This window comes from Bos mutus, chromosome 28 (genome assembly GCF_027580195.1).
Source record: "Bos mutus isolate GX-2022 chromosome 28, NWIPB_WYAK_1.1, whole genome shotgun sequence".
NCBI classification, from domain to species: Eukaryota; Metazoa; Chordata; class Mammalia; order Artiodactyla; family Bovidae; genus Bos; species Bos mutus.
In genome coordinates, this window is record NC_091644.1 from 19,941,405 (window position 1) to 19,960,535 (window position 19,131).

Below are 19,131 nucleotides of genomic sequence, written 5' to 3' on the forward strand. Positions count from 1 at the left end.
TGGTTAAGTTATGTCAGGCACATGGAGGAGAAGAGAGGCAGACCACATGGGCCCGGAACAGGTGGAGAAATAGCTGCTTGCATCCCAGGGCTCAGTGCTTCAGAGATGTGAGGGAATCTCCTAGTCTTTGGGTCTGTAGTATGCCCCTGGATTCTTACACATTCTTCCACGATTTTTCCAGTCAGCGTTTAATTTCCTGCATTTTTGTTATTTAGTCGCTAAGTCATGTCCACCTCTTTTGGTACCCCATGGACTGTGGCCTGCCAGGCTTCTCTGCCCATGGGATTTCCCAGGCAAGAGTACTGGAGTGGGTTGCCATTTCCTTCTCCAGGGGATCTTCCTGACCCAGGGATCGAACCCACTTCTCCTGCTTGGCAGGTGGATTCTTTACCACTGAGCCACCTGGGAAGTCCATAATTTGCTGCATATATGCTTTGTATAGCTTTTGTTGGATTTAAAGTATATCCTGGAGGATGTAGTTTTATTACTATTGTAGATGTTGTCTTAAAAAAAAGTACATATATACACGTATTTTAAATGTACCATATTAAAATGTTAACAACGGGAAACACTGGGTAAGAGATACATACTATCTTTGTAGTTTTTCTGTAATTCTAAAAATAGTCTAAAAGATTTTAAAATATGTACATATTTTAATTACTGTCAATACATAGAAATATAATTAACTTTTGTATCTTATCTCCAGACATCATTCCTAACCTCTTTTTTATTCTAATCACTTGTCTAGATATGTTGGTATTCCATACAAATATATTTGCAATTAACGACAGTTTTACTTCCTCTTTTTTAATTCTTATGCCTTTAATTTCTTTTCCTTTTTTGTTTTGTAAAAAAATATTGGAGCTAAGGCTCCAGGACAATGCTAAATAGAAACAGGTGATACTAACACAGGGCACTTAACTAGGTGCTCTGAAAACCCAGAGGGGTGGGAAGGGGTGGGAGAGAGGTTCAAGAGGGAGGGGACATATGCATACTTATGGCTGATTCATGCTGTTGTATAGCAGAAACCAATACAGCATTGTTAAAGCAATTATCCTCCAATGAAACAAACAAAAAAAAGAATCAGGTGATACTATCTTGGTCCTGAATTTAAAGAGAATGCTTCCAATATATCTTCACTGGTAAGATGTTCTTAATAAATTTTTTTTTTTTGAGATAGGCTTTATTACAACATAGATGCCTTCTTGAGCTAGTTCAAGTGGGTTTTGTTTCTTGGTAACCAAAGAGCCAACACCGTAAACAGGCCCAGAGGAAGGCAGGCATTTCCTGACTTTGTCAATGATTCTGAGATAAGCCACACGTCTCTTGCTCCCTCCCCTCCCAACAGCTGAGCAGGAGACCTGAGAAGGGAGACTGTTGGAAACTCGGGAGTGTGGCTCCCTATTGACTGTAGCACTGCAGGTCCTGAAGGAGAGGTCCTAAGAAAAGGCCAGGACTCAAAAAGAGTAGGTTCAGATAAACCCCTTTCCATTTACATCAGCATCTTCTCCCTGGAGCCAAGCTACGATGCCACCGGCTCTGAATTTCCAGGACCACACCATGGGCAGTGGGCATGAAAGGGCATCTCTAGCATCAGGCTAACCCTATCTTTAAGCAGGTGGCCTCACATGGCTATGTGGAGTCTCCTGAATCCAGAATAGAACCTGGTGGCACACGGAACCAGTCACAGGACAGGTGCCCTTCAGACATTAGGCTACATCAAGGCCTGTTATTTGCAGGCCTTGGGTGGACTTGAGACAGAGAAGTCTGGGGTTCTTATGTTGAGGTCAAAAGATAGAAGCTAGGTTGCTGGCTGGACTCTGTCCTTCTGTGTCTATCTGTCCTATCTCATCTGTTAACCAGTGCTTCTCAAACTTGTGCCAAGGAACATGTGTGGCTGTGAACAAGTGAAAGAATGGGGGTGGAGGGTGGGAGACAGAGAGGGGAGTGGGGTAGGGAGAGTGCAGAGGGTGCTTCAGGTACAAAAGGATTGTGGGAAATGACCAGTTAACCAAAGTGAACTAGGCTTTCTTTTATATGCTAATGAGTACTTATACTTCTCTAAATATTTCCCAGTCCTAGTGACCACAAAACCCATTTCTTCGGGGAACACCTAATGATCTTGAGGTCAGTAGGGTTCCCTGGAACACTGTCTGGTGAAGACCCTGATATCCCAAGGCGGGATTAACCCAGGCCTGAGCTCAATCAGTTCCTGTTCATCTCCAGGATCAGCTGTATGTGGGGTTGGGGGAGAGTGAAGGAGAAGGGGATGCTTTGGTAATCACACCATTCAAGAAGCATTTGCCCCTAGCTCGACGACTTTTTAATGTGCTGCCACCAGGTGCCCGCAGGGAGAGCAGCCCAGGGTGGGTCAGCCAAGTGAGAGGGGAGACCGGCCCAGAAAGCCCTAACACTCCTCAGGAGAAGCCCAGCAAACCAGGACTCAAGCAGGTAATGAGAGACCCGTTGTTCTTCTCTGCCCCATGCCCCCTGTAAAGCCTTGAGAGGAAGCACCTACTTTTCGATGGCCGACACGTCACTGGTGTTAAACTTCCCTCTGGTGAGCAGCTCTGGGGTGATCCGCCCTTCAAATAAGAGGCCCTCCTTGGCCATCTTGACCAGGATCAGTCGGACCAGCTCGCCCAGGTACATGCCACTGACCATCTTCTCAAACCTGCAGGAGCAAAGCACCAGGCACTCGTCAGTCCCTCCTAGGTACTCATCACTGTGGCATCTCATGAGTGGTGGGAGAGACGTGAAAGGAGAGGAAGACACGGCCTCAATTATCACAAGCGCACAGTCTCCCTGGCAGGCAAGAGCACACATGCGTGTGAGTAAACAATGAACAGATGGTGGGGGAGCAGGGTTATCCTGACCCCACACCCATTCCCAAGGAAGGAAACAGGAGGAGAACACCAGGGGCAGGGGCAGTCAGGGAAGGCTGCCTGGAAGTGGAGGGAACATCAGGATTTAGATGGAGAGTAATGAGGAGGGACCCAGACAGGAATGAGTAGGATATGATCATCTCGTGCAAAGCTTTATGCCTTACTTTTTATTTTTATTATTTTGGGGCCATGGCACCTGGCTTACAGGATCTCAGCTTGCCTGGATCTTAGCTCTTCGAACAGGGATCGAACCTATGCCCTAGCAGTATAAGCACTGAGTCCTAACCACTGGAGTGCCAGGGAATTCCAATTACTGTACTTTTTAAAGGGCTTTCATCTTTATCCTCTATCAGGAAGCTCTCCAATTCCTGATTGGTCAGGCAAGGTGGTCAGGAAGTATTCTCTCCATTTCCCAGCTCAGAAAGTGTAGACGTCTTCTCTGAGGGAAGATGACAGGGCTGAAACGCAGCCATTCCCCATGGGACCTCTGTCACTGGTCACCTTCGTGGCACCGATGTTCTCTTCTCCAGCCAAGAGAGACCAAGAAAAAAGGTCTCCAAGAAAGTGCTTTGTGCAACTCACTCCTTCCCCACTGACCTGCCCTTACACTCCAGGAGAGGGCTCCCCGAGTAGCTTAAAACCAACCAGCTCCTCCTACCACTCCAGCCACATTCAGCCACCAATCACAGTGGATCGGCCCTCCTGCCTCCCCTGGGAGGTGTGGTGGGCGGTGTGAGTGCTGTGACTGCAGCAGCCATTTTGAGCTCAACACTGCAGGGCAGAGGCAGCCAGGAACTAGGGCTCGAAGCCATATCTGAGCCAGAGCCAGGTCCTGAGTCCTGGCTGACAAGGGGCCAGGAGGAAGCCCAGGGCAGGACAGATCAGAGGCAGGTCCACATCCAGGCGGCTGGCCTCTGCTCTGAGGGAGCCCAGCTGGCACACCCAGGGCTGGCTGTGACACAGCAAAAGAATCTGCTCCATTCAGAGCCAGGCGTGGGAGCCAGGGATGCTGCTGGGACCTGAGCACGCGCCCTCCCTCCCCCCAAATCAAGGAGTGGAGAAACATGAGCTCTCATTGTTCAGACAGGACCAGACAGGACTGCCCTGGCCACGGTTGTGTTGAGGATCCCTGGCAGGAGGGCACCCTGCTGAGTCCTTGCTGCCCCACCTAGCTCCTGTCCCAGGCACCTGTGGGAACAGCTTTAGTGCCACCCAAACTGGAATCTCAGCAGACAGGAGCCAGACTGCCTGAACGGAACTCCAGCCCTACCACTTTATTATGCTACTTACCTCTTTGGGCCTCAGTTTCTTTACCTGCATAATGGGGATCACACAGGGCCCACCTATAAGGTTGTTGTATGAAAGATAGAGGTGGATATAGGTAAAATGCTCCAGTGCCTGACTAATACTGAGCCATGGTCCTTGCTGTGTCTCCTACCTAATTAAGCACTTTATGTGTATTAACTTATTTCATCCTTATTATAAACCCTATGAGATAGATATTATCATTATCCCCATTCCACAGATGAGAAAACTGAGGCACAGAAAGGTTATATAACTTGCCCACAGTTGTAGGGCTGATGAGTGGCAAATTATTTTCAATCCAGTTAAATCTAGCTCGGATTCCAAGCTCTAAGCACTGTGCTGTTCTGTCTCTCCCATGGACAGTGTCATTAAAAGTCACCTGTATTACTGTCATGCTGGCAGCCACCAGCCCCAGCCCAGCCCAGCCTCTGCTCGTCTACCTCCAGCTCACTCCTCTAGGCAGTCTGCCCCCGCTAACTGGGCAAATTTGACAACAAGAAGGTTCTTCCCCCTTACGGTGGACTAGTCGGCCTTGTACACCTCCCTACCTTGCTGCTGCTGCTTCTTTTTTATTTTTGGCTGCACCAGGTCTCCATTGCCGTGCCCAGGCTTTCTCTAGTTGCGGGGAACAGGGGCTACTCTCTAGTTGCGGAGCATGGGCTCGAATGCTATCGGGGTTCAGCAGTTGTGGGGCACAGGCTTCGATGCCCCACAGAATGTGGGATCTTCCCAGACCAGGGATCAAACCACGCCTCCTGCATTGGCAGGTGGATTCCTAAACCACTGGACCACCAGAGAAGTCCCACCCATTGCTTCTAGTTCTGCCTTCTGGAGACACTCAGAATGATCTGCTCCCTTTTCTACATGATGGTCTCTTAGACACATAGACACTGCCATCCCCCTTTTCAGATAAAGGAAGCCTGAGGCCAAGAATCTGTCCTTTCCCAGTCCCTAGAGTCCCCGCTGGAGCAGCAGAACAAGGAAACAGCACTTATCAGAAGCCTCCAGCAAAAGCCAGCAAGCCGTGATCTGCTGCTCAGCAGTCAGATACCTATGACCATAGGCCAGTGGGTGGCACCATGGTGTTGCAGCCTCGCTGCATGCTGGTGGGCACAGGCAGAGCTGTGGCCCACAGGGCCTGGGGGAGTCTGGGAAAGGTGGGCAGGGGATTGGATGCTGACAAGGAATGCCCTTGGCAGCCAGGGTCTGCTCCAACGGGCAGCTCAGGGTCAGAGAAGGAAGGTGAGGTCTGTGAGCACTTAAAGAGGATTAGAACTGCTGAGAGAGTCTATGGAGCAGGCAGAGCAACAGTAAGGAAGGTGTTTGGGGGATGATTTGAAAAGAGGTGCAATTAGTCTACCACCATCAAGGCCAAAGATTTCTCCAGGCCAGACCTCCCTGCTGTCACAATCACTGCTGCTGCTGCTGCTCTGGGGGGCGGTGTCTCCTTCACTATGAAAGATGTGGGAGGGAATCACAGGGGAATGGGATTCAGAATTCCTAACAAAGCAGAAAATAAAAGAAAATAGAAGAGCAAAAGGCCTAAGAAGACAAGAAGAGAAGAAGGAAAATTAAAAATGAAAGAAGTGGGAGCTACATCTACAGTAGGAGACAGGTGTGGAACCAGGACAGAGGGCAGCAGGGAGGAAGGAAGGCCAAGGCCAATCCCTTTTAGAGGGAGAAACCTTCTAACCTGGGAGCTAGGGGAGGGGTCCTGAAGCAGCTGTCAGCAACGGAGGCAGGAGCCATAGAGCCTCTGTGCTGATACCCTTCCTGTCTGCTGTATATGGTCAGTACTCAGTAAATGTAAACTTCAATCAAAACAAACGAGTGGATGCACAGCGGTCTAGAGCCCACCTGTGCACAGAGCCTTTAGATAGAGCTAGCTAGATACTAGCTAGCTAGCTAGCACACCTCTGTTTCCAGCCCTGGTTAAAAACTAGAATCACTTGCAGGGTCTTGAAGACAGGCCTCAGCCTAGGCCAAGTAGGATTGGGAGGGAATGTGGGTAGGGTGGGAAAATACCTAGGCAATAATATGTTTTTTAAAGGTCTCTACGTAATTCTTCTTTATTTTTTCTGGCCATGCCATGCAGCTTCTGGCATCTTAGTTCCCTGACCAGGGATTGAACCTAGACCCTTGGCAGTGAAAGCGCAGAGTCCTAACCACTGGACAACCAGGGAATTCCCCTTTAAAAAAAAAAAAAATGTTTTAATGTAATTCTAGTGAAAAACATTCCTCTAGGGGATGTCCTGGGGAATTCTTCTAAGGAATTAAGATTCCCCAAGCCGTGTAGCACAGCCAAAAAAAAGAAAAACATTCCTTTAGACCATTCATGATAATGTTTGTTCATAAATGATGAAATGCCTCTTAAGACATTCTGGAAGTTCACTATGAAAAACATGTACTTTCCAGCAGGACAGAAAACCACAAACCTAAGCCAAATTAAACCTCAATTTAAGCCAGCCGCCCTGTCACAGGGTCCTAGTGCCTTAACTTCCCCATCAGTCAAACAGAGCAAACACCTTTCCCTGGTACAAGGAAAATGAAACGCTTTGAAGAACTTGACATTGTACAGAAGACACAGGGAAGACCCCCAAAATCAGGCAGATGCCTAGGAGACCAGCTACATTAACTTTGGCAAAAAACCCTCTGACCAATAGCCTATTTCTAGCAATATATGATACAACTCAAGATCTGTCATCTCTTCGGGATTGTTCTTCCCAAGACCTGACCTATGGTTCAGTCAGCAGGGAAGGTGGAGATGGACCTTATCCCACCTGTCTCACTCTTTTATACACGCACGTATTTCCCACCCATTTCCCAGCCGCACTTCTTATTCACTACTCATCCTCCAACCCCCATCCATCCATCCATCCACCTATCTTCGCGTGTCCATCTTCTATCCATCCCCTATTCCAAATAGGTTTATTGAAAGTCAACTGGGAGGCCAGTTCACATTTCAGCCCGAGGATACAGTTCAACTCTTTAGAGAAATTCAGAACTACATCAAAACAGATGACAGAAAATCCAGGTTTCCAGCCAAGCCACGCAGGATCCCTACATTAAGGCTAAGGAAACAGCCAAGGCCCTGGGCCTTATCTGCTCAGTTATCACAGGCAACTGCCCAACCTGCTCTGCTGAGAGGGATGACTTGAGACTCAGTGATTGACAGTAACTACAGGTACATCGTTTCTTATCTGAAACCCCTGGGGTCACATATGCTTGGGAATGTGGACATTTGAGGATTTGAGAGATGGAATATGGTACACATGCCCCATAGTACAGAATAGCCCCAGGGTGTCTGAAGCAGGACTATAATCAAGCACACATCTCCAGTGACATATATAAACACACAAGTAAATAGCTTCAAGGCAGCTGGGGTCAGGTTTTAGAATTGGGGTTTAGGTCAATGGATTGAGGGGAAAAAACCTTTGGTTATCAGAGCTGGGGCTCTTTATTATCCAGCTGGTGTTTCAGCATGCAGAGCAGATGTTCAGTACTGGGACTAAGAACTCAGGATTCTCCCAGTGAGAGATCTCATTTATTCACCACCACCACTCCCAGTGGAGGGAGGCTGGCCATTTATGCAATTCCATTAACTCAGGTGGAAGGCCCAATCAGCCAGCCTGGGGGACTGAGATCTTTTGGGTGACAGATTTCAAAATGAAAAACTCCCTGACAGTGTCTCTCTGGCAAAGGATAAAGGCAATTAAGCTCACAGGGTCAATGAACATCTCCCAGCGTGCTGACAGCACCCAACTTCAGAATAAGGCTGCTGGGAGGTCAAAGAGGGCAGCATGCTAGCATCACAGAGAAATATGAATATGCAGGAAACAAGGAGCTCACAGGAAGCAATGTCCACGCCAGCCTAAATAATATCACTCATACTTCTGTGGCCAGAGCTCTCCAAGACCAAGACCAACTTGCCAGAGAAGTCTGATGCTATGACATCAGACTGTGTCTGTTATCAGCTGTGACCCATCTGGCTTAAACATGACACGGAAGAAGGTCTCCCCACAGTCTGCATGACTCACATGGCTCCCAACCACTCCCCTGCATGACAGGTATTTGTATATGTGACTTCCCTCCCCAACGGGACTTTAAGTTCTGGAATGGAAGGTGCTACTCTGTATGCCTGGAGCCAAGCACTGAGCTGGCACATCTCAGGTGCTCAAGAAGTGTGTGCAGAATGAATGGACACTTGCTCACTCTCCCTGCTTGCCAGACACCCCACATGCTGAGTGGCCTCTCCCACCCTCAGCAGCAAACCCTACTGAGGACAGCATATGGAAATGTTGTTAAACCTTAGCTTCAGGCTAATGCTTGTGTGCTTTTAATTTTTAAAATGTTTACAAGAATACAATCACAGTGTAATTAAACAGAAATTTGGGGGTGAAGTGGGGGGTGGTAAATTGGGAGATTGGGATTGATGCATACATATTATTACTGTATATAAAACAGATAACTAATAAGAACCTACTGTATAGCACAGGGAACTTTACTCAATACACTGACCTATATGAGAATAGAAATTAAAAAAGAGTGGATAAATGTATCAATATAAGCGATTTGCTTTGTTGTATAGCAGAAACCAACACAACATTGTAAATCAACTATACTTCAATAAAAATTAATAAGGAGAAAATAATTTAAAATACACTTTCAATGTTGCAGACACCACAGCTGTGTGTGTCTCAAAAAAAGTGAGATAATATACACTTGATGGGTGATCCTTTTGTGATCACCTGGCTTCCTGCCCCTCTCGTCATCCACCCCAAATCTCCCCTTAAGCGTCCCGTAGGTCCTCTCTCTGACTAGTAAGAAAGGGTGGGACTCACAGCTGCTTCCCGGGGTTGAGCGACCCCCGGTCTATCTCCCGGTCGAACTCGGTGCGGATGTCCTCCAGGGCCCCGTCGTCCCCAAAGGCCCCCCACTCGGTGTTGACGCACATCCTCCCCTCGTCGCCCTCCACCAGGTCGATGTGTCTCAGCTCCTCCATGTAGCACGCGTTGGTGCCGGTACCTGGACGAGGGAGACGAGATCAGCAGCTGTGACCACACCACGTCACGAGAGAGATGGCAGCGCCAGCTGGAAACACCAGCCTCAGGAAGGGACAAGGACAGGGTGGGCGTTACCAATGATGAGGCCGACTTCACACTGCTGGTCGTCGTAGCCACAGGTCATCATGGTCCCCACCGTGTCGTTCACCACAGCCACAATGTTGGCATCATAGTCCTGGAGGGAGAGAAGAGGGGGTCACTGCCCACTCACATGTGGAGCAGAGATCACCAGCCTTTGAGATAGCCTGGCTGGAGGGCTCCCATTTCATAGTCTCCGCTGCTGCTTTCATCACTGCAGGCACTCAAATTCACCACATTCAAGCCCAGTGATCACGGTATGGAGACAAAAAGGTGCCCTTCGTTATTTGGCTTACAATTCTTTTCAATGTGCAGTTGACTCACAGGGCCACAGACCTGTGTAAACATCCCAATGCATCCGTGTGCCTTCTGCATTTGCTGCAACCCTGGCATGCTGCACTCGATCACACCAGCTCCCTGCACAGCTGCCCTCATGTCAAAAGGAGGCCAACCCCTGCCCAAGAGCTTGGCTCTTTGGTAGCACCTCGGACGGCTCTGCTTTGAACCAGCCCCAATCTTCCAGACTGTGAGCTCTCACTGCTCACCTGCCTCAGTCTTCAAGGACCCACACCCACCACACCGCCCCCAAAAGAACCTTAGTCACACAGCCTTCTCCCCACACTCCCCAGCTCTAGGTGGTCAAGGCAAGTGGCTAGTGAGAAGTTACCCCACGCTTTTTGATGGCTTTGTCAAGCAGCTTCACCACATCAGTTCCCTCCACGCCGCTCGCTTTAAATCTCTTTGTCCAGGTGATCAGGATGGCCTGCATAGGAGAGCACAGAGGGGTTGGAAGAGGGCTAGGAGGCCTCCGCAATCTCCAGGTCCCTGGGGAGTCTGCTCAAAGACAGTGACTCAAGGGAGTCTGCTCAAGGCCCAGGGGGCTGGCGGGGGACACATCACATCGGGTAACAGACCCAGACTCTTATCTCCTGTTTATCCATCCACACAATGGAATTCTCTGGGGGCTGCCACAGGAAAAAAAACCCTGCTGCTCACACTCAAACACAGTCAGTGGCTGGCTAGTGCGGTGGTGTCGCACAGCATGCAGATCTAACTGGTGTCAACTGCACAGCCAGACTTCATTTAGAAAGAGAAATGCTGTTATTACCTGATCACCTTTCTGTATCTTCAAACCAGACCTTGGTTTCCATGGCCCCAAGGAACTTTCTTTCGTCAGAGCCAAATTTCGAAGAGAAACAAAATGCTAAGATAATTCTGGGCTACTGTGCTTCTAAGAGCCAAGTCCTGAGCTTAAAGGATAACACTAACAGTGATTCATGCCTCTTCCACAAGTTTGGAATGTAACTCCCATTTGTAAGCGATGACTCTATGTATACAGTATAATCCATTTCCGTGTGTATATTTCTAGAGAAACACTAAGGACAGATACCCAGTGGTTATTCACTTGAGACTATAGAAGCATAGGAATTTTACGTTGTGCTTTATACCTTTATATTATTTCAATAGTTTTACATGTTGCTTCTGTATCTTTTTCTTTAAATCAAGGATCCAAGAAAAGAATATTGTTCTATGTGACTATTCCCCGAGTGCAGGAAGTCATTATAAATGAGGCTTGTTTGGGAAGAGCTGCTATTTAGGCCCTGTCGTCTCCAGGGTGACACAGGGATGGGGAAATGTCCACATTGAGTCGCCCTGTGCTCCAAAAGCCGGGTAGCCTCCATGAAGGTTGCATCTGGAAGGGCAGGCAGCAGCCTGCAGCTGACCAGGCATTCCAAAAGCCCCCAGACACTGTTATCACCCCTTCAATGCTCAGGCCCCCCAAAGCCTTGGAAAACACAGTGCTGTGGAAAGAACGTGAACTGGAAATCAGGACATCGATCTTATCCCCACCACTTCTGTCCATTTCCTCGTGGGCAGTCTTCCCAACTCCTCTGAGGGTGACTCTGTTCATCTGTCAAAAAAGGCAGCTGGTCTAGACACTCTTGAAGGTCCCAGGCAGCCTTGAGGAGCGGGCACAGGCCTCCAGATGGGTAATAAGACCCTGGGATCCACTGGCTTCCCAGCAGGCAGCATGCCCGGCTGAGCAAGCCCTCCCCAGAGAAGGGTCAAGGCTGGCAGGTGGCGGCCACACTTTGGCTCTTTCTCCGCCAGGCACCATCTGCTCTGCTCTGCCCTGTGGGGCTCTTGTGCCCCCGAGGACGTTCCCTATCCACTTCGGCAATGCCTTCTTTCTTGGAAGACAGCACCTCTGCCAGGCAGGCCACATCTGTGTGCAGCTTTCTCCCAGGGCCTAGCCCAACCCACAACCCACAAGGACCGTACTCGGTCCACGGCCACTGATGAACAAGCAAACAGCCAGCAGCCGCTTCATTCCCGGCCCATCTCCTGCCTCTTCCGGCGGGAGCAGGGAAGTCTCACCCTGTCTTCTGCCCAGGAGCGTGGCTGTCAAGCCTCAGCTCTCAAAAGCCAAGGGAAACCAGTACTGACAATGGTCCTCGTGAAAGGCCACTAACCCTGCTTTGTTTTCCTCCACATGCTTGAGTTTAAGAAATGGTTTTCTCTACCAAATGGCCACGAATACCGTGATTTGTCACGAAAAATACACATATAACTGAAGCAACTGAAAAATAAACATGGTTATCATGACCTTACATTCATTCTACAAATGCTTCTGAAAAAAAAAAAAAAATACAAGACATGCAGACCATCCAGTAAGAGAAAGGAAAAGGGTTCCTTAGCATTTCCCCTCTGGGGTGTCTGGGAAGCCTGATAATCCCAGAACGTCTTACCTCGTCTATTCTGGATTGCCGACAAGGGAAAGAAAATGTGAATCCCACAGGTAATTTCTTGTCCTTGATTTTTTTTTTCTCCATGAAGTCTCCCAGGCACTCAGCGACGTGATCAAAAAGCTGAAGGAAGCACAAGAGAGCAGTTGGGAAGGAAAAAGAGGACTTAGCACTTCAGGAAAAATGTGAGGGATTCTCTGCCCAACACAGAAAGGAGCCTGGCTACCTTGCTGCCCATCCCAAGGCACCTGGCGGCCAGGTGGGGCTTTCCCTGGAGGTTCAGCGTTAAGACTCCCCATGCTTCCACTGCAGGGGATGTGGGTTCGATCCCTTGTTAAGGAACTAAGATCATGTATGATGTGCAGCACAGTCAAAAAAAAAAAGGAAAAGAGAAGCCAAGAAGTGCATGACTGGCAAAGAAGAGTCCCTTGAAAACAGCCTGCCTCGTGGGCCAGCACGGCTTAGGAGGCCTTTTTAAGCCTTCACGTGGCCTCTTGTGTATCACCTGGGTACTAAGATGTATCATCTGGGTATTTAGGAAATGTGAAAATAAGAGAAAAACAGTTCATCCTCCACTACACACAGGCCATGGACCGCCAGCAGCCACCCAGGCAGAGTGGCCATCTGGCCCCTTCTCTCTAACTCCATCTCTCTCTCCCTCACTGTCAGTTACAGAAGCTCTGTGAGTCAATTCCCTAGCCTCCAGGCCACTTGAGTGATCTCACAATCTTTGAGGTATCCAATTTTTACTTTTAACTCAAGTTCAATATGCATGCAAAAAAGTGCACGTATCCTAGGTGAAGGGCTCACTGGATTCTCACAAGGTGCACCCACCTGTGTCAGCACGGACACCCTCCCGTGCAGTCACTGCTACTGCCACCCACGCTCACAAGGCCTCGCAAGCCACTCTGACTTCCAACGCCCTTTGCATGGTTGTCTACCACGGATAAAAGGAACAGCAGTGTGCGCTCCGTGGCGTCTGCCTTCCTTTCCTCTACATTATGTGTGTGGGCCATCCACGTAGTTGTGTACTGCTTCTCACTGCTGCACAGTATTCTATGGTGTGAATCGACTACGATTTATTTAGTGAACTGAAATTTAAGTTCTATGACATGTTGTAGAACTTGCTGGCTCTACAACATGCTGCCAGGATATGCATATGTATCTTAGAATCCACTAGAAAGAAGTCAGAACACTGTTCCCCTAGCCTCTGTGTGAATACTGTCAATGACGGCAAGCTCATCACCTCTAAGGCAACTTCTTGGATTTATCCAATACCTCCCTCTTTCTCTAAAGTATATCCAGAACTGAATATAATATTTCATATGTGCTCTGATCAAAAAAAAAAAAAAAAAGCTTAGTTAAACTAAGAACCTCCCTTTCTCTTAGCTCTCTACCTCCATTAATATAACCAAACCATATATATGCTCTTTTGGCAACCATGCCACAGTCTAGGTAACCCCTCTTTTTTTTTTCACGTGGCTGTCATCTAACACTAGGCCTCCCGTGTACATGGGATTGACACAGCTAATGGAGCTTCTTGAAGCCCAGAGAATGCAGCGTTTGCAGGGCTGAACCACAGTCACAGGAAGAAAGCTCAGCCAAGGCAAGGCCAATTGCCTGAAGGCTTTCTCTGCAGGGTCCTTCCCCTCCCCCCCACCATATTAAACTTATAGTTCTATTCAGGTTTGATTTTAACAAATGTGTCCAGGAGAGAGCCCACGGGAAAGGGTGGAGTCCATGGGGGTAGATCCCCCCCAAATGCCTGAGGAGGGGGCAGGTCCCCTCCCCTCTCCTTCTCTTCCCTCCTCATCTAAAGGGATTTGGGGGGAGACCTATACAGGGGAGGAGGCTGGTCCCCAGGCTGTGGGGGTGGTGCCTGGGATAAAGGGCTATGGAGGAACAAGAACCCAGACCAGAGAGGAGTCGGGGAATGGCACAAGGACCATTTGCCAGAATCCACAGCTTTCTGATTCCAGATTGAATTTGCAGATAAAACACAACTAGACCATAAGCAGCACCCACTTCCTCTCCCCGCTAGGGCTCTGGTTCGAGGGGAGAAGAGACAGTTTCACCAAAACCATGGTCTACTCACTCCAGGCCACTCTGTCGGAGCTCCCTGACAGATTGAGGGGACAGAGGAAACCAAAATTAAACGTCGGATAAATTGTGTAGGAGGAACCCAGGAAGGACCCAGCCAGAGCTGGGCCAGGCACCACGGCTGCCCCTACAGCCACTCTGTAGAGTCTCCTTGAGAGGAGGCCGGAAGTCAATATTCCCATCCCCATCTTTCCCCAGATGTCTCTGACCCAGCTCTGCAGTCTGATCTTCCTGCCAAAGGAAAGGAAACCTTGTCAGTTCTGACTTGGGAGCCTCTGTCCCTGAGTCACTATTACTGAGGCCATGGTGACAGCGGCAACTCTGACCAAGGAGACACATGACCACCTTCCCTGGCAGAACCCAGCTAAGCTTCCTGCGACCTACATTTCTGAGCAACGTAAACCCGTTACTAAGCCCGACAGCTCGCCCCACGTCATCTGCCGGAAGAAGCTCCAGGCTCCCCGTGGCCCTCAGGGGAGCCAGCTGGGCGGAAGGCAGGCAGGCTGCGGGCAGGAAGAGGCAGGGAAGTGAGTTACACAGGGCTGGGGCGCTGGAAGCAGCCTCTGGATTGAAGTCAAACACACCCACCCCTTTGCACTCTGCTAAAAAGGAAATGCCATTTGTGGGATACCCCAACGCAGGGGTGACAAGCCTGCTCAGAATAGACAGGAAGCTTCCCCCAGGCTAACTCGTGTCTGGCCAACCAAAAAGGGAAGTTATCCAGCCTCTCTGCACTCAAAATTTTAGTGACTAAAAAACATTTTTTTTTCTTTCCTGACAGCATGCACATTTATTTAATTTAAATAAATTTAAGTTATTTATTTAGTATTCAAAATTCCCCAAGCTAAATAAGTGATGTTTTAAGAAGGACGCAATTATATTTCTGAAATTATTAACGCTTAAAACTGTGCTGACACTTTCAAGATACTTTATTTCTGTGTGTGTTATGTGTGTGTGTGTAGAGCAAGAGAGAAAAAAGGGTAAAACAAATAGTTAATTGGGAAATCTGGATAAAGGACATAAAAAGCTCTTTGTGCTTATCTTAAAGTTTTTTTGAAAGTTTAAAATTATTTAGAGTAAAAGGTTTTAAAATCTGTTAAAAATTCCTGCCTATGTTTAAACATGAGATCATAGCCCCAAGAATTCAGCACAATTCACAGGCTGTGAGTTTGAACTGCTTCATGGGCAAAATGGGGCCCTTTGTGGACTAGAGTATTCTATAGGTCAACAAGACATATCAGAAAAATGGGCCACCGATATTTATTGCTAACCTCACACCAAACTTCTAGACGAGAGGTTGCCTCTTCATCCCTATTTTTCAACTGCCAACCCTCTCCTCCCTCCATCTCTTGAGCCTTCCTCCTTGCCCACACATTTCTACACTCTCAAAAATTTTTAGTAAAAACACTAATTAATTTATTAATTAATTAAAGAGTGCCCCACATTGCTAAAACTGTCACATCTGGAGCCAGACTGCCCAGGTTCAAATCCCAGCTTTATCGCTTATGTGCTGTGTGACCCAAGGGGCTGATCACTTAACATCTGAACCTCAATCTTCTCATCTGTGAAACAGGAATAATAATAATATCTACCCACAGAGTTGTAATGATGATTAAATGAGTTAATCTGTATAAAGGGCTTATATCAGTGACATACATAACAAGTTCTATGCAAGTATTTGCTCTAATAATATTATCATTATCCTCATCAACATCAACATCTTTTCTCTGCAAACTGCTTGAAAGGGGCAGCTACAGAAACAGCTGCAAACAAAGTAATCTTGGAGCTGGGAAGAAGGGGACAGAGGCTGGGACAGACAAGGTCCTGGGGGCAGCAATTAGAAGAGTCATTAGCTTCGGAACTCTGAAACAATAAATATTCACGATGTGTGAGAAAGCATGATACACAACTGTATGATCTTAATTACATAAAAATGGACACTTAGTTGTGTAAATACACAAACGAGACCTAAAAGGACACATCAAATGGTAAACTGCTCACGAGTTTGGATGACTGTGTCTTCTGCTTCTTGTGTTTTTTGGTTTCCTAGTATGCACATGTTAACTTTTAAGAAATAAATGTTTTTCTAAAAATCTTAAAAAAAAAAAAAAGTCACTGCAGAAGTGATGCAGCATGCATGCACCTGAAGGAGGGCATCCCCTTAATTTACAAACCCTGCTCCTAAAAAGCCAAGACTCACAGGAATGTCCATGGCATGGGGGGCAAGTCCCAGAGGTGAAGGCAGGAGGCAGAGGTGGCTCCTCCCAAGGGCCATGGGAAGAGTGACTAATCAGTATTTGTTGGCAAATAGAAAGAGCAAGATGCCAACCGGAGGCTGCTGGCCACCTGCAGAAAGGAGCAGTGTGGCGAGCACTGGGCAGGGTGAGGAGACCCACTCGCTGGAAGCCTTCATGCACACACCTTCATGCACACACTGAATGAATGAGCCAATCTCTGCAGCCCTGTTATGGAGGGATAGCGGAGAGACCTCTGGGCAGGGGCATCTGATGAACGATGCACCCGTTTCAGTGACTGATAAAAAGTGGCCTAAGGACAGTGTCCCCATCAGTGCTCACAGTCTGAAAAGCTCTGAACACAACCCCCGCCCCTCCTCGGCAGCAGGTGAAAGACCAGGATTAGCCCTTTTTTCTGGTAGAAGGAAAAGGTGGGATTTGCATTAGGTCCCATCCATGGGAATTTAGGAACAAGGAGGAGTCAAGGAAGGCGCTGGGCTTCATCCCAAAGTCCAGCCCAGAGCCATTAGGTTTTCTGCAGAACTTAGTCATGAACCTTGCTGTGAACACACCCTCCCTAAAACAAATATTTGGCAAGCTCTGAATAATACATATCCTGACAACAGCCATGACCTAGGAGGCGAGCTCTAAATGGGAGGGGAGGGGTCAGAACATCTGCAGGAGACGGGGAGGAGCAGAACAGGACCAGAAATGACTGCAAGCCTGTCAAGGGCTGTCCACAACCTGATCACAGGGTCCTCAGTGAGCCTGCGACCTACCACCCACCACAACCAGATGGGGAAGCAGGAGGGTGGACAGGCCCTTCTGAGCACGCGCATGGCCTCGGCCAGCAAAGGAAGGCAGCCCTTCCGCTGGCAGGGGTTACAAGTGTGAGAGGAAGGGATGGTGACTTTCCAGGCAAGGCCCTGCCCTCACTGCTTTCCATGCCAAGGTCTCGAGGAGACTATTCAGTTGGGAAGCCAGGAGCCCTTTAGAATAGTCCTGGGGCTCTGAACTCAGATTCCTGCTGTCCCACAAGGTGACAGCCACAACTGACGAGGCCGAGGTCTTGGGGGACTGGGTGAGGAGGACAATGACTTGGAAGAAGGGTTTTCACCCAAGGGCTCTGCTGTCCCTCTTCTGGGGAACCACCCCAGGATCCTTAGGGAATGAATGCATTTACCCGCTGGGCCTCCTCTTTACACCCCTCACCTGACAGGCCCCGCAGCTGAAAGGACCAGTAGCCCCCTCCCACCCTCCAGCTCATTCACACAGTGGGGATCTCTTCAGGCAGTCACACCCTTCCACCCGGGAGTCCTTCTCTATGTATGCCTATGATGGACTCGCCCCAGGGCTCGGCCCACCACTGCTCTGGGGCTGGTTCCTGGGGGTACCCTGGAGCCTGATGCTTAGGCCACAGGGGCTAGTCAGAAGGGAAGTAGAGACCCACCTGGCTTCCACTGCCATGCATGATGTTCTCCGGGGTGTCGTAAACCTCAGACTCCATATGAACAGCCTGGTTCTGCTCGTGATTCACCTGCACCCGCAGAATTCGAAAGGAAGATCCGCCAAGATCCAGGGCGATGAAATCTCCCTTTTCTGTTAGGGAGACAATAACATCACATCAGATTCAAGTCCCCTGGGAAGGCCGCACGCTTCACCCACTTCTCAACAGGGTCTGGCCCCACTTCACCGTGCTTTCGGCCACAAAATAGGAGTCATGTAGACCCCATCACAGTACAGCCCCACCTGGAAGAGTGGGCAAGAGAAGCCCTCTCCCAGCCAGGCGTCCCTAGGCAGACAGCTTCACACAGTCCCGCTCAGTCCCAACTGCAGGAGAATGGAAGTATGAACTTCATTCAAGTACGAACCATTGTTCTCCAACCCTTTACCCCTTCTCACAAATGGCTATGTTATCCATAAGGTAAAAATAAAAACAGCACTTCAACTCAGAGAAAACCCTACATCCGAGGTCTATTCCATGCCTTGAGTTCCTTTCCCATCAGCTGAGACACCAATTCCAGCTAGTTCATAGCTCCACTGATTCCCCAGGGGATTTTTTTTAGATTGTAGTAAAATATACATAACATAAAATTTTCCACTGCGACCATTTCTCAGTGTACAACCCCTTGACATTAAATATGTCCACAGTGTTACACAACTACCACCACCATTCTCAAAAATTTTCATCATCCCAAACAGAACCTCTTAACCATTAGGCAGTAATCCCCCATTTCCCCTGTCCCCAGCCCCAGGCAAACACTATTCTACTTTTTATTTCTATGAATTTGCCTGTTCTAGATATTTCACATTGTATCAAGTCTCCAGGGTTGATCCCTGTTTTAGCTTTTATCAGTAGTTTACTCCTTTTTTCAGGCTGGGTGATATTTCATTGTATGTGTATCCATTCATCAGATACTGGACATGCATGCTGTTTCTGCCCAGGGGATGTTTTTAACAGAAGTCCCTCCTGGTCAAGAGTAAACCGGTTTACAAGAGTCAACCGGCTTGAACCGGCGTTATTCCTCACGACCAGTGTGAGCAGTGATTGGGGTGGACCTCAGTGGGTTAGAGAAAGACAACAGGCCTGTGTGCCAAGACTGCCACAGAGCACCAGTGGAGGTGGCGCGATGAGAAACCAAGCCACTAAGCCTCCACCCAGCATTCTTTATCCCAGGTCCCCTCCAAAATCAACGAAAATCTGTTAATTTTACTTCTG

The 19,131-nt window shown here is 48.5% G+C and overlaps 1 protein-coding gene across 1 annotated transcript in view; it reads right to left on the reverse strand.

Annotated features, from left to right (window-relative positions):
• Positions 1-19,131, reverse strand: part of HK1 (hexokinase 1) — a 70,572-nt gene that overhangs the window by 21,810 nt on the left and 29,631 nt on the right. Inside the window, exons 3-8 of the mRNA XM_070364935.1 lie at positions 17,863-18,011; positions 12,082-12,201; positions 9,999-10,094; positions 9,329-9,428; positions 9,032-9,215; positions 2,519-2,674 (exon numbers count right to left, since the gene is read on the reverse strand). Coding sequence (XP_070221036.1) covers positions 2,519-2,674; positions 9,032-9,215; positions 9,329-9,428; positions 9,999-10,094; positions 12,082-12,201; positions 17,863-18,011 — 805 coding nt within the window. The remainder of the gene's footprint in view (positions 1-2,518; positions 2,675-9,031; positions 9,216-9,328; positions 9,429-9,998; positions 10,095-12,081; positions 12,202-17,862; positions 18,012-19,131) is intronic.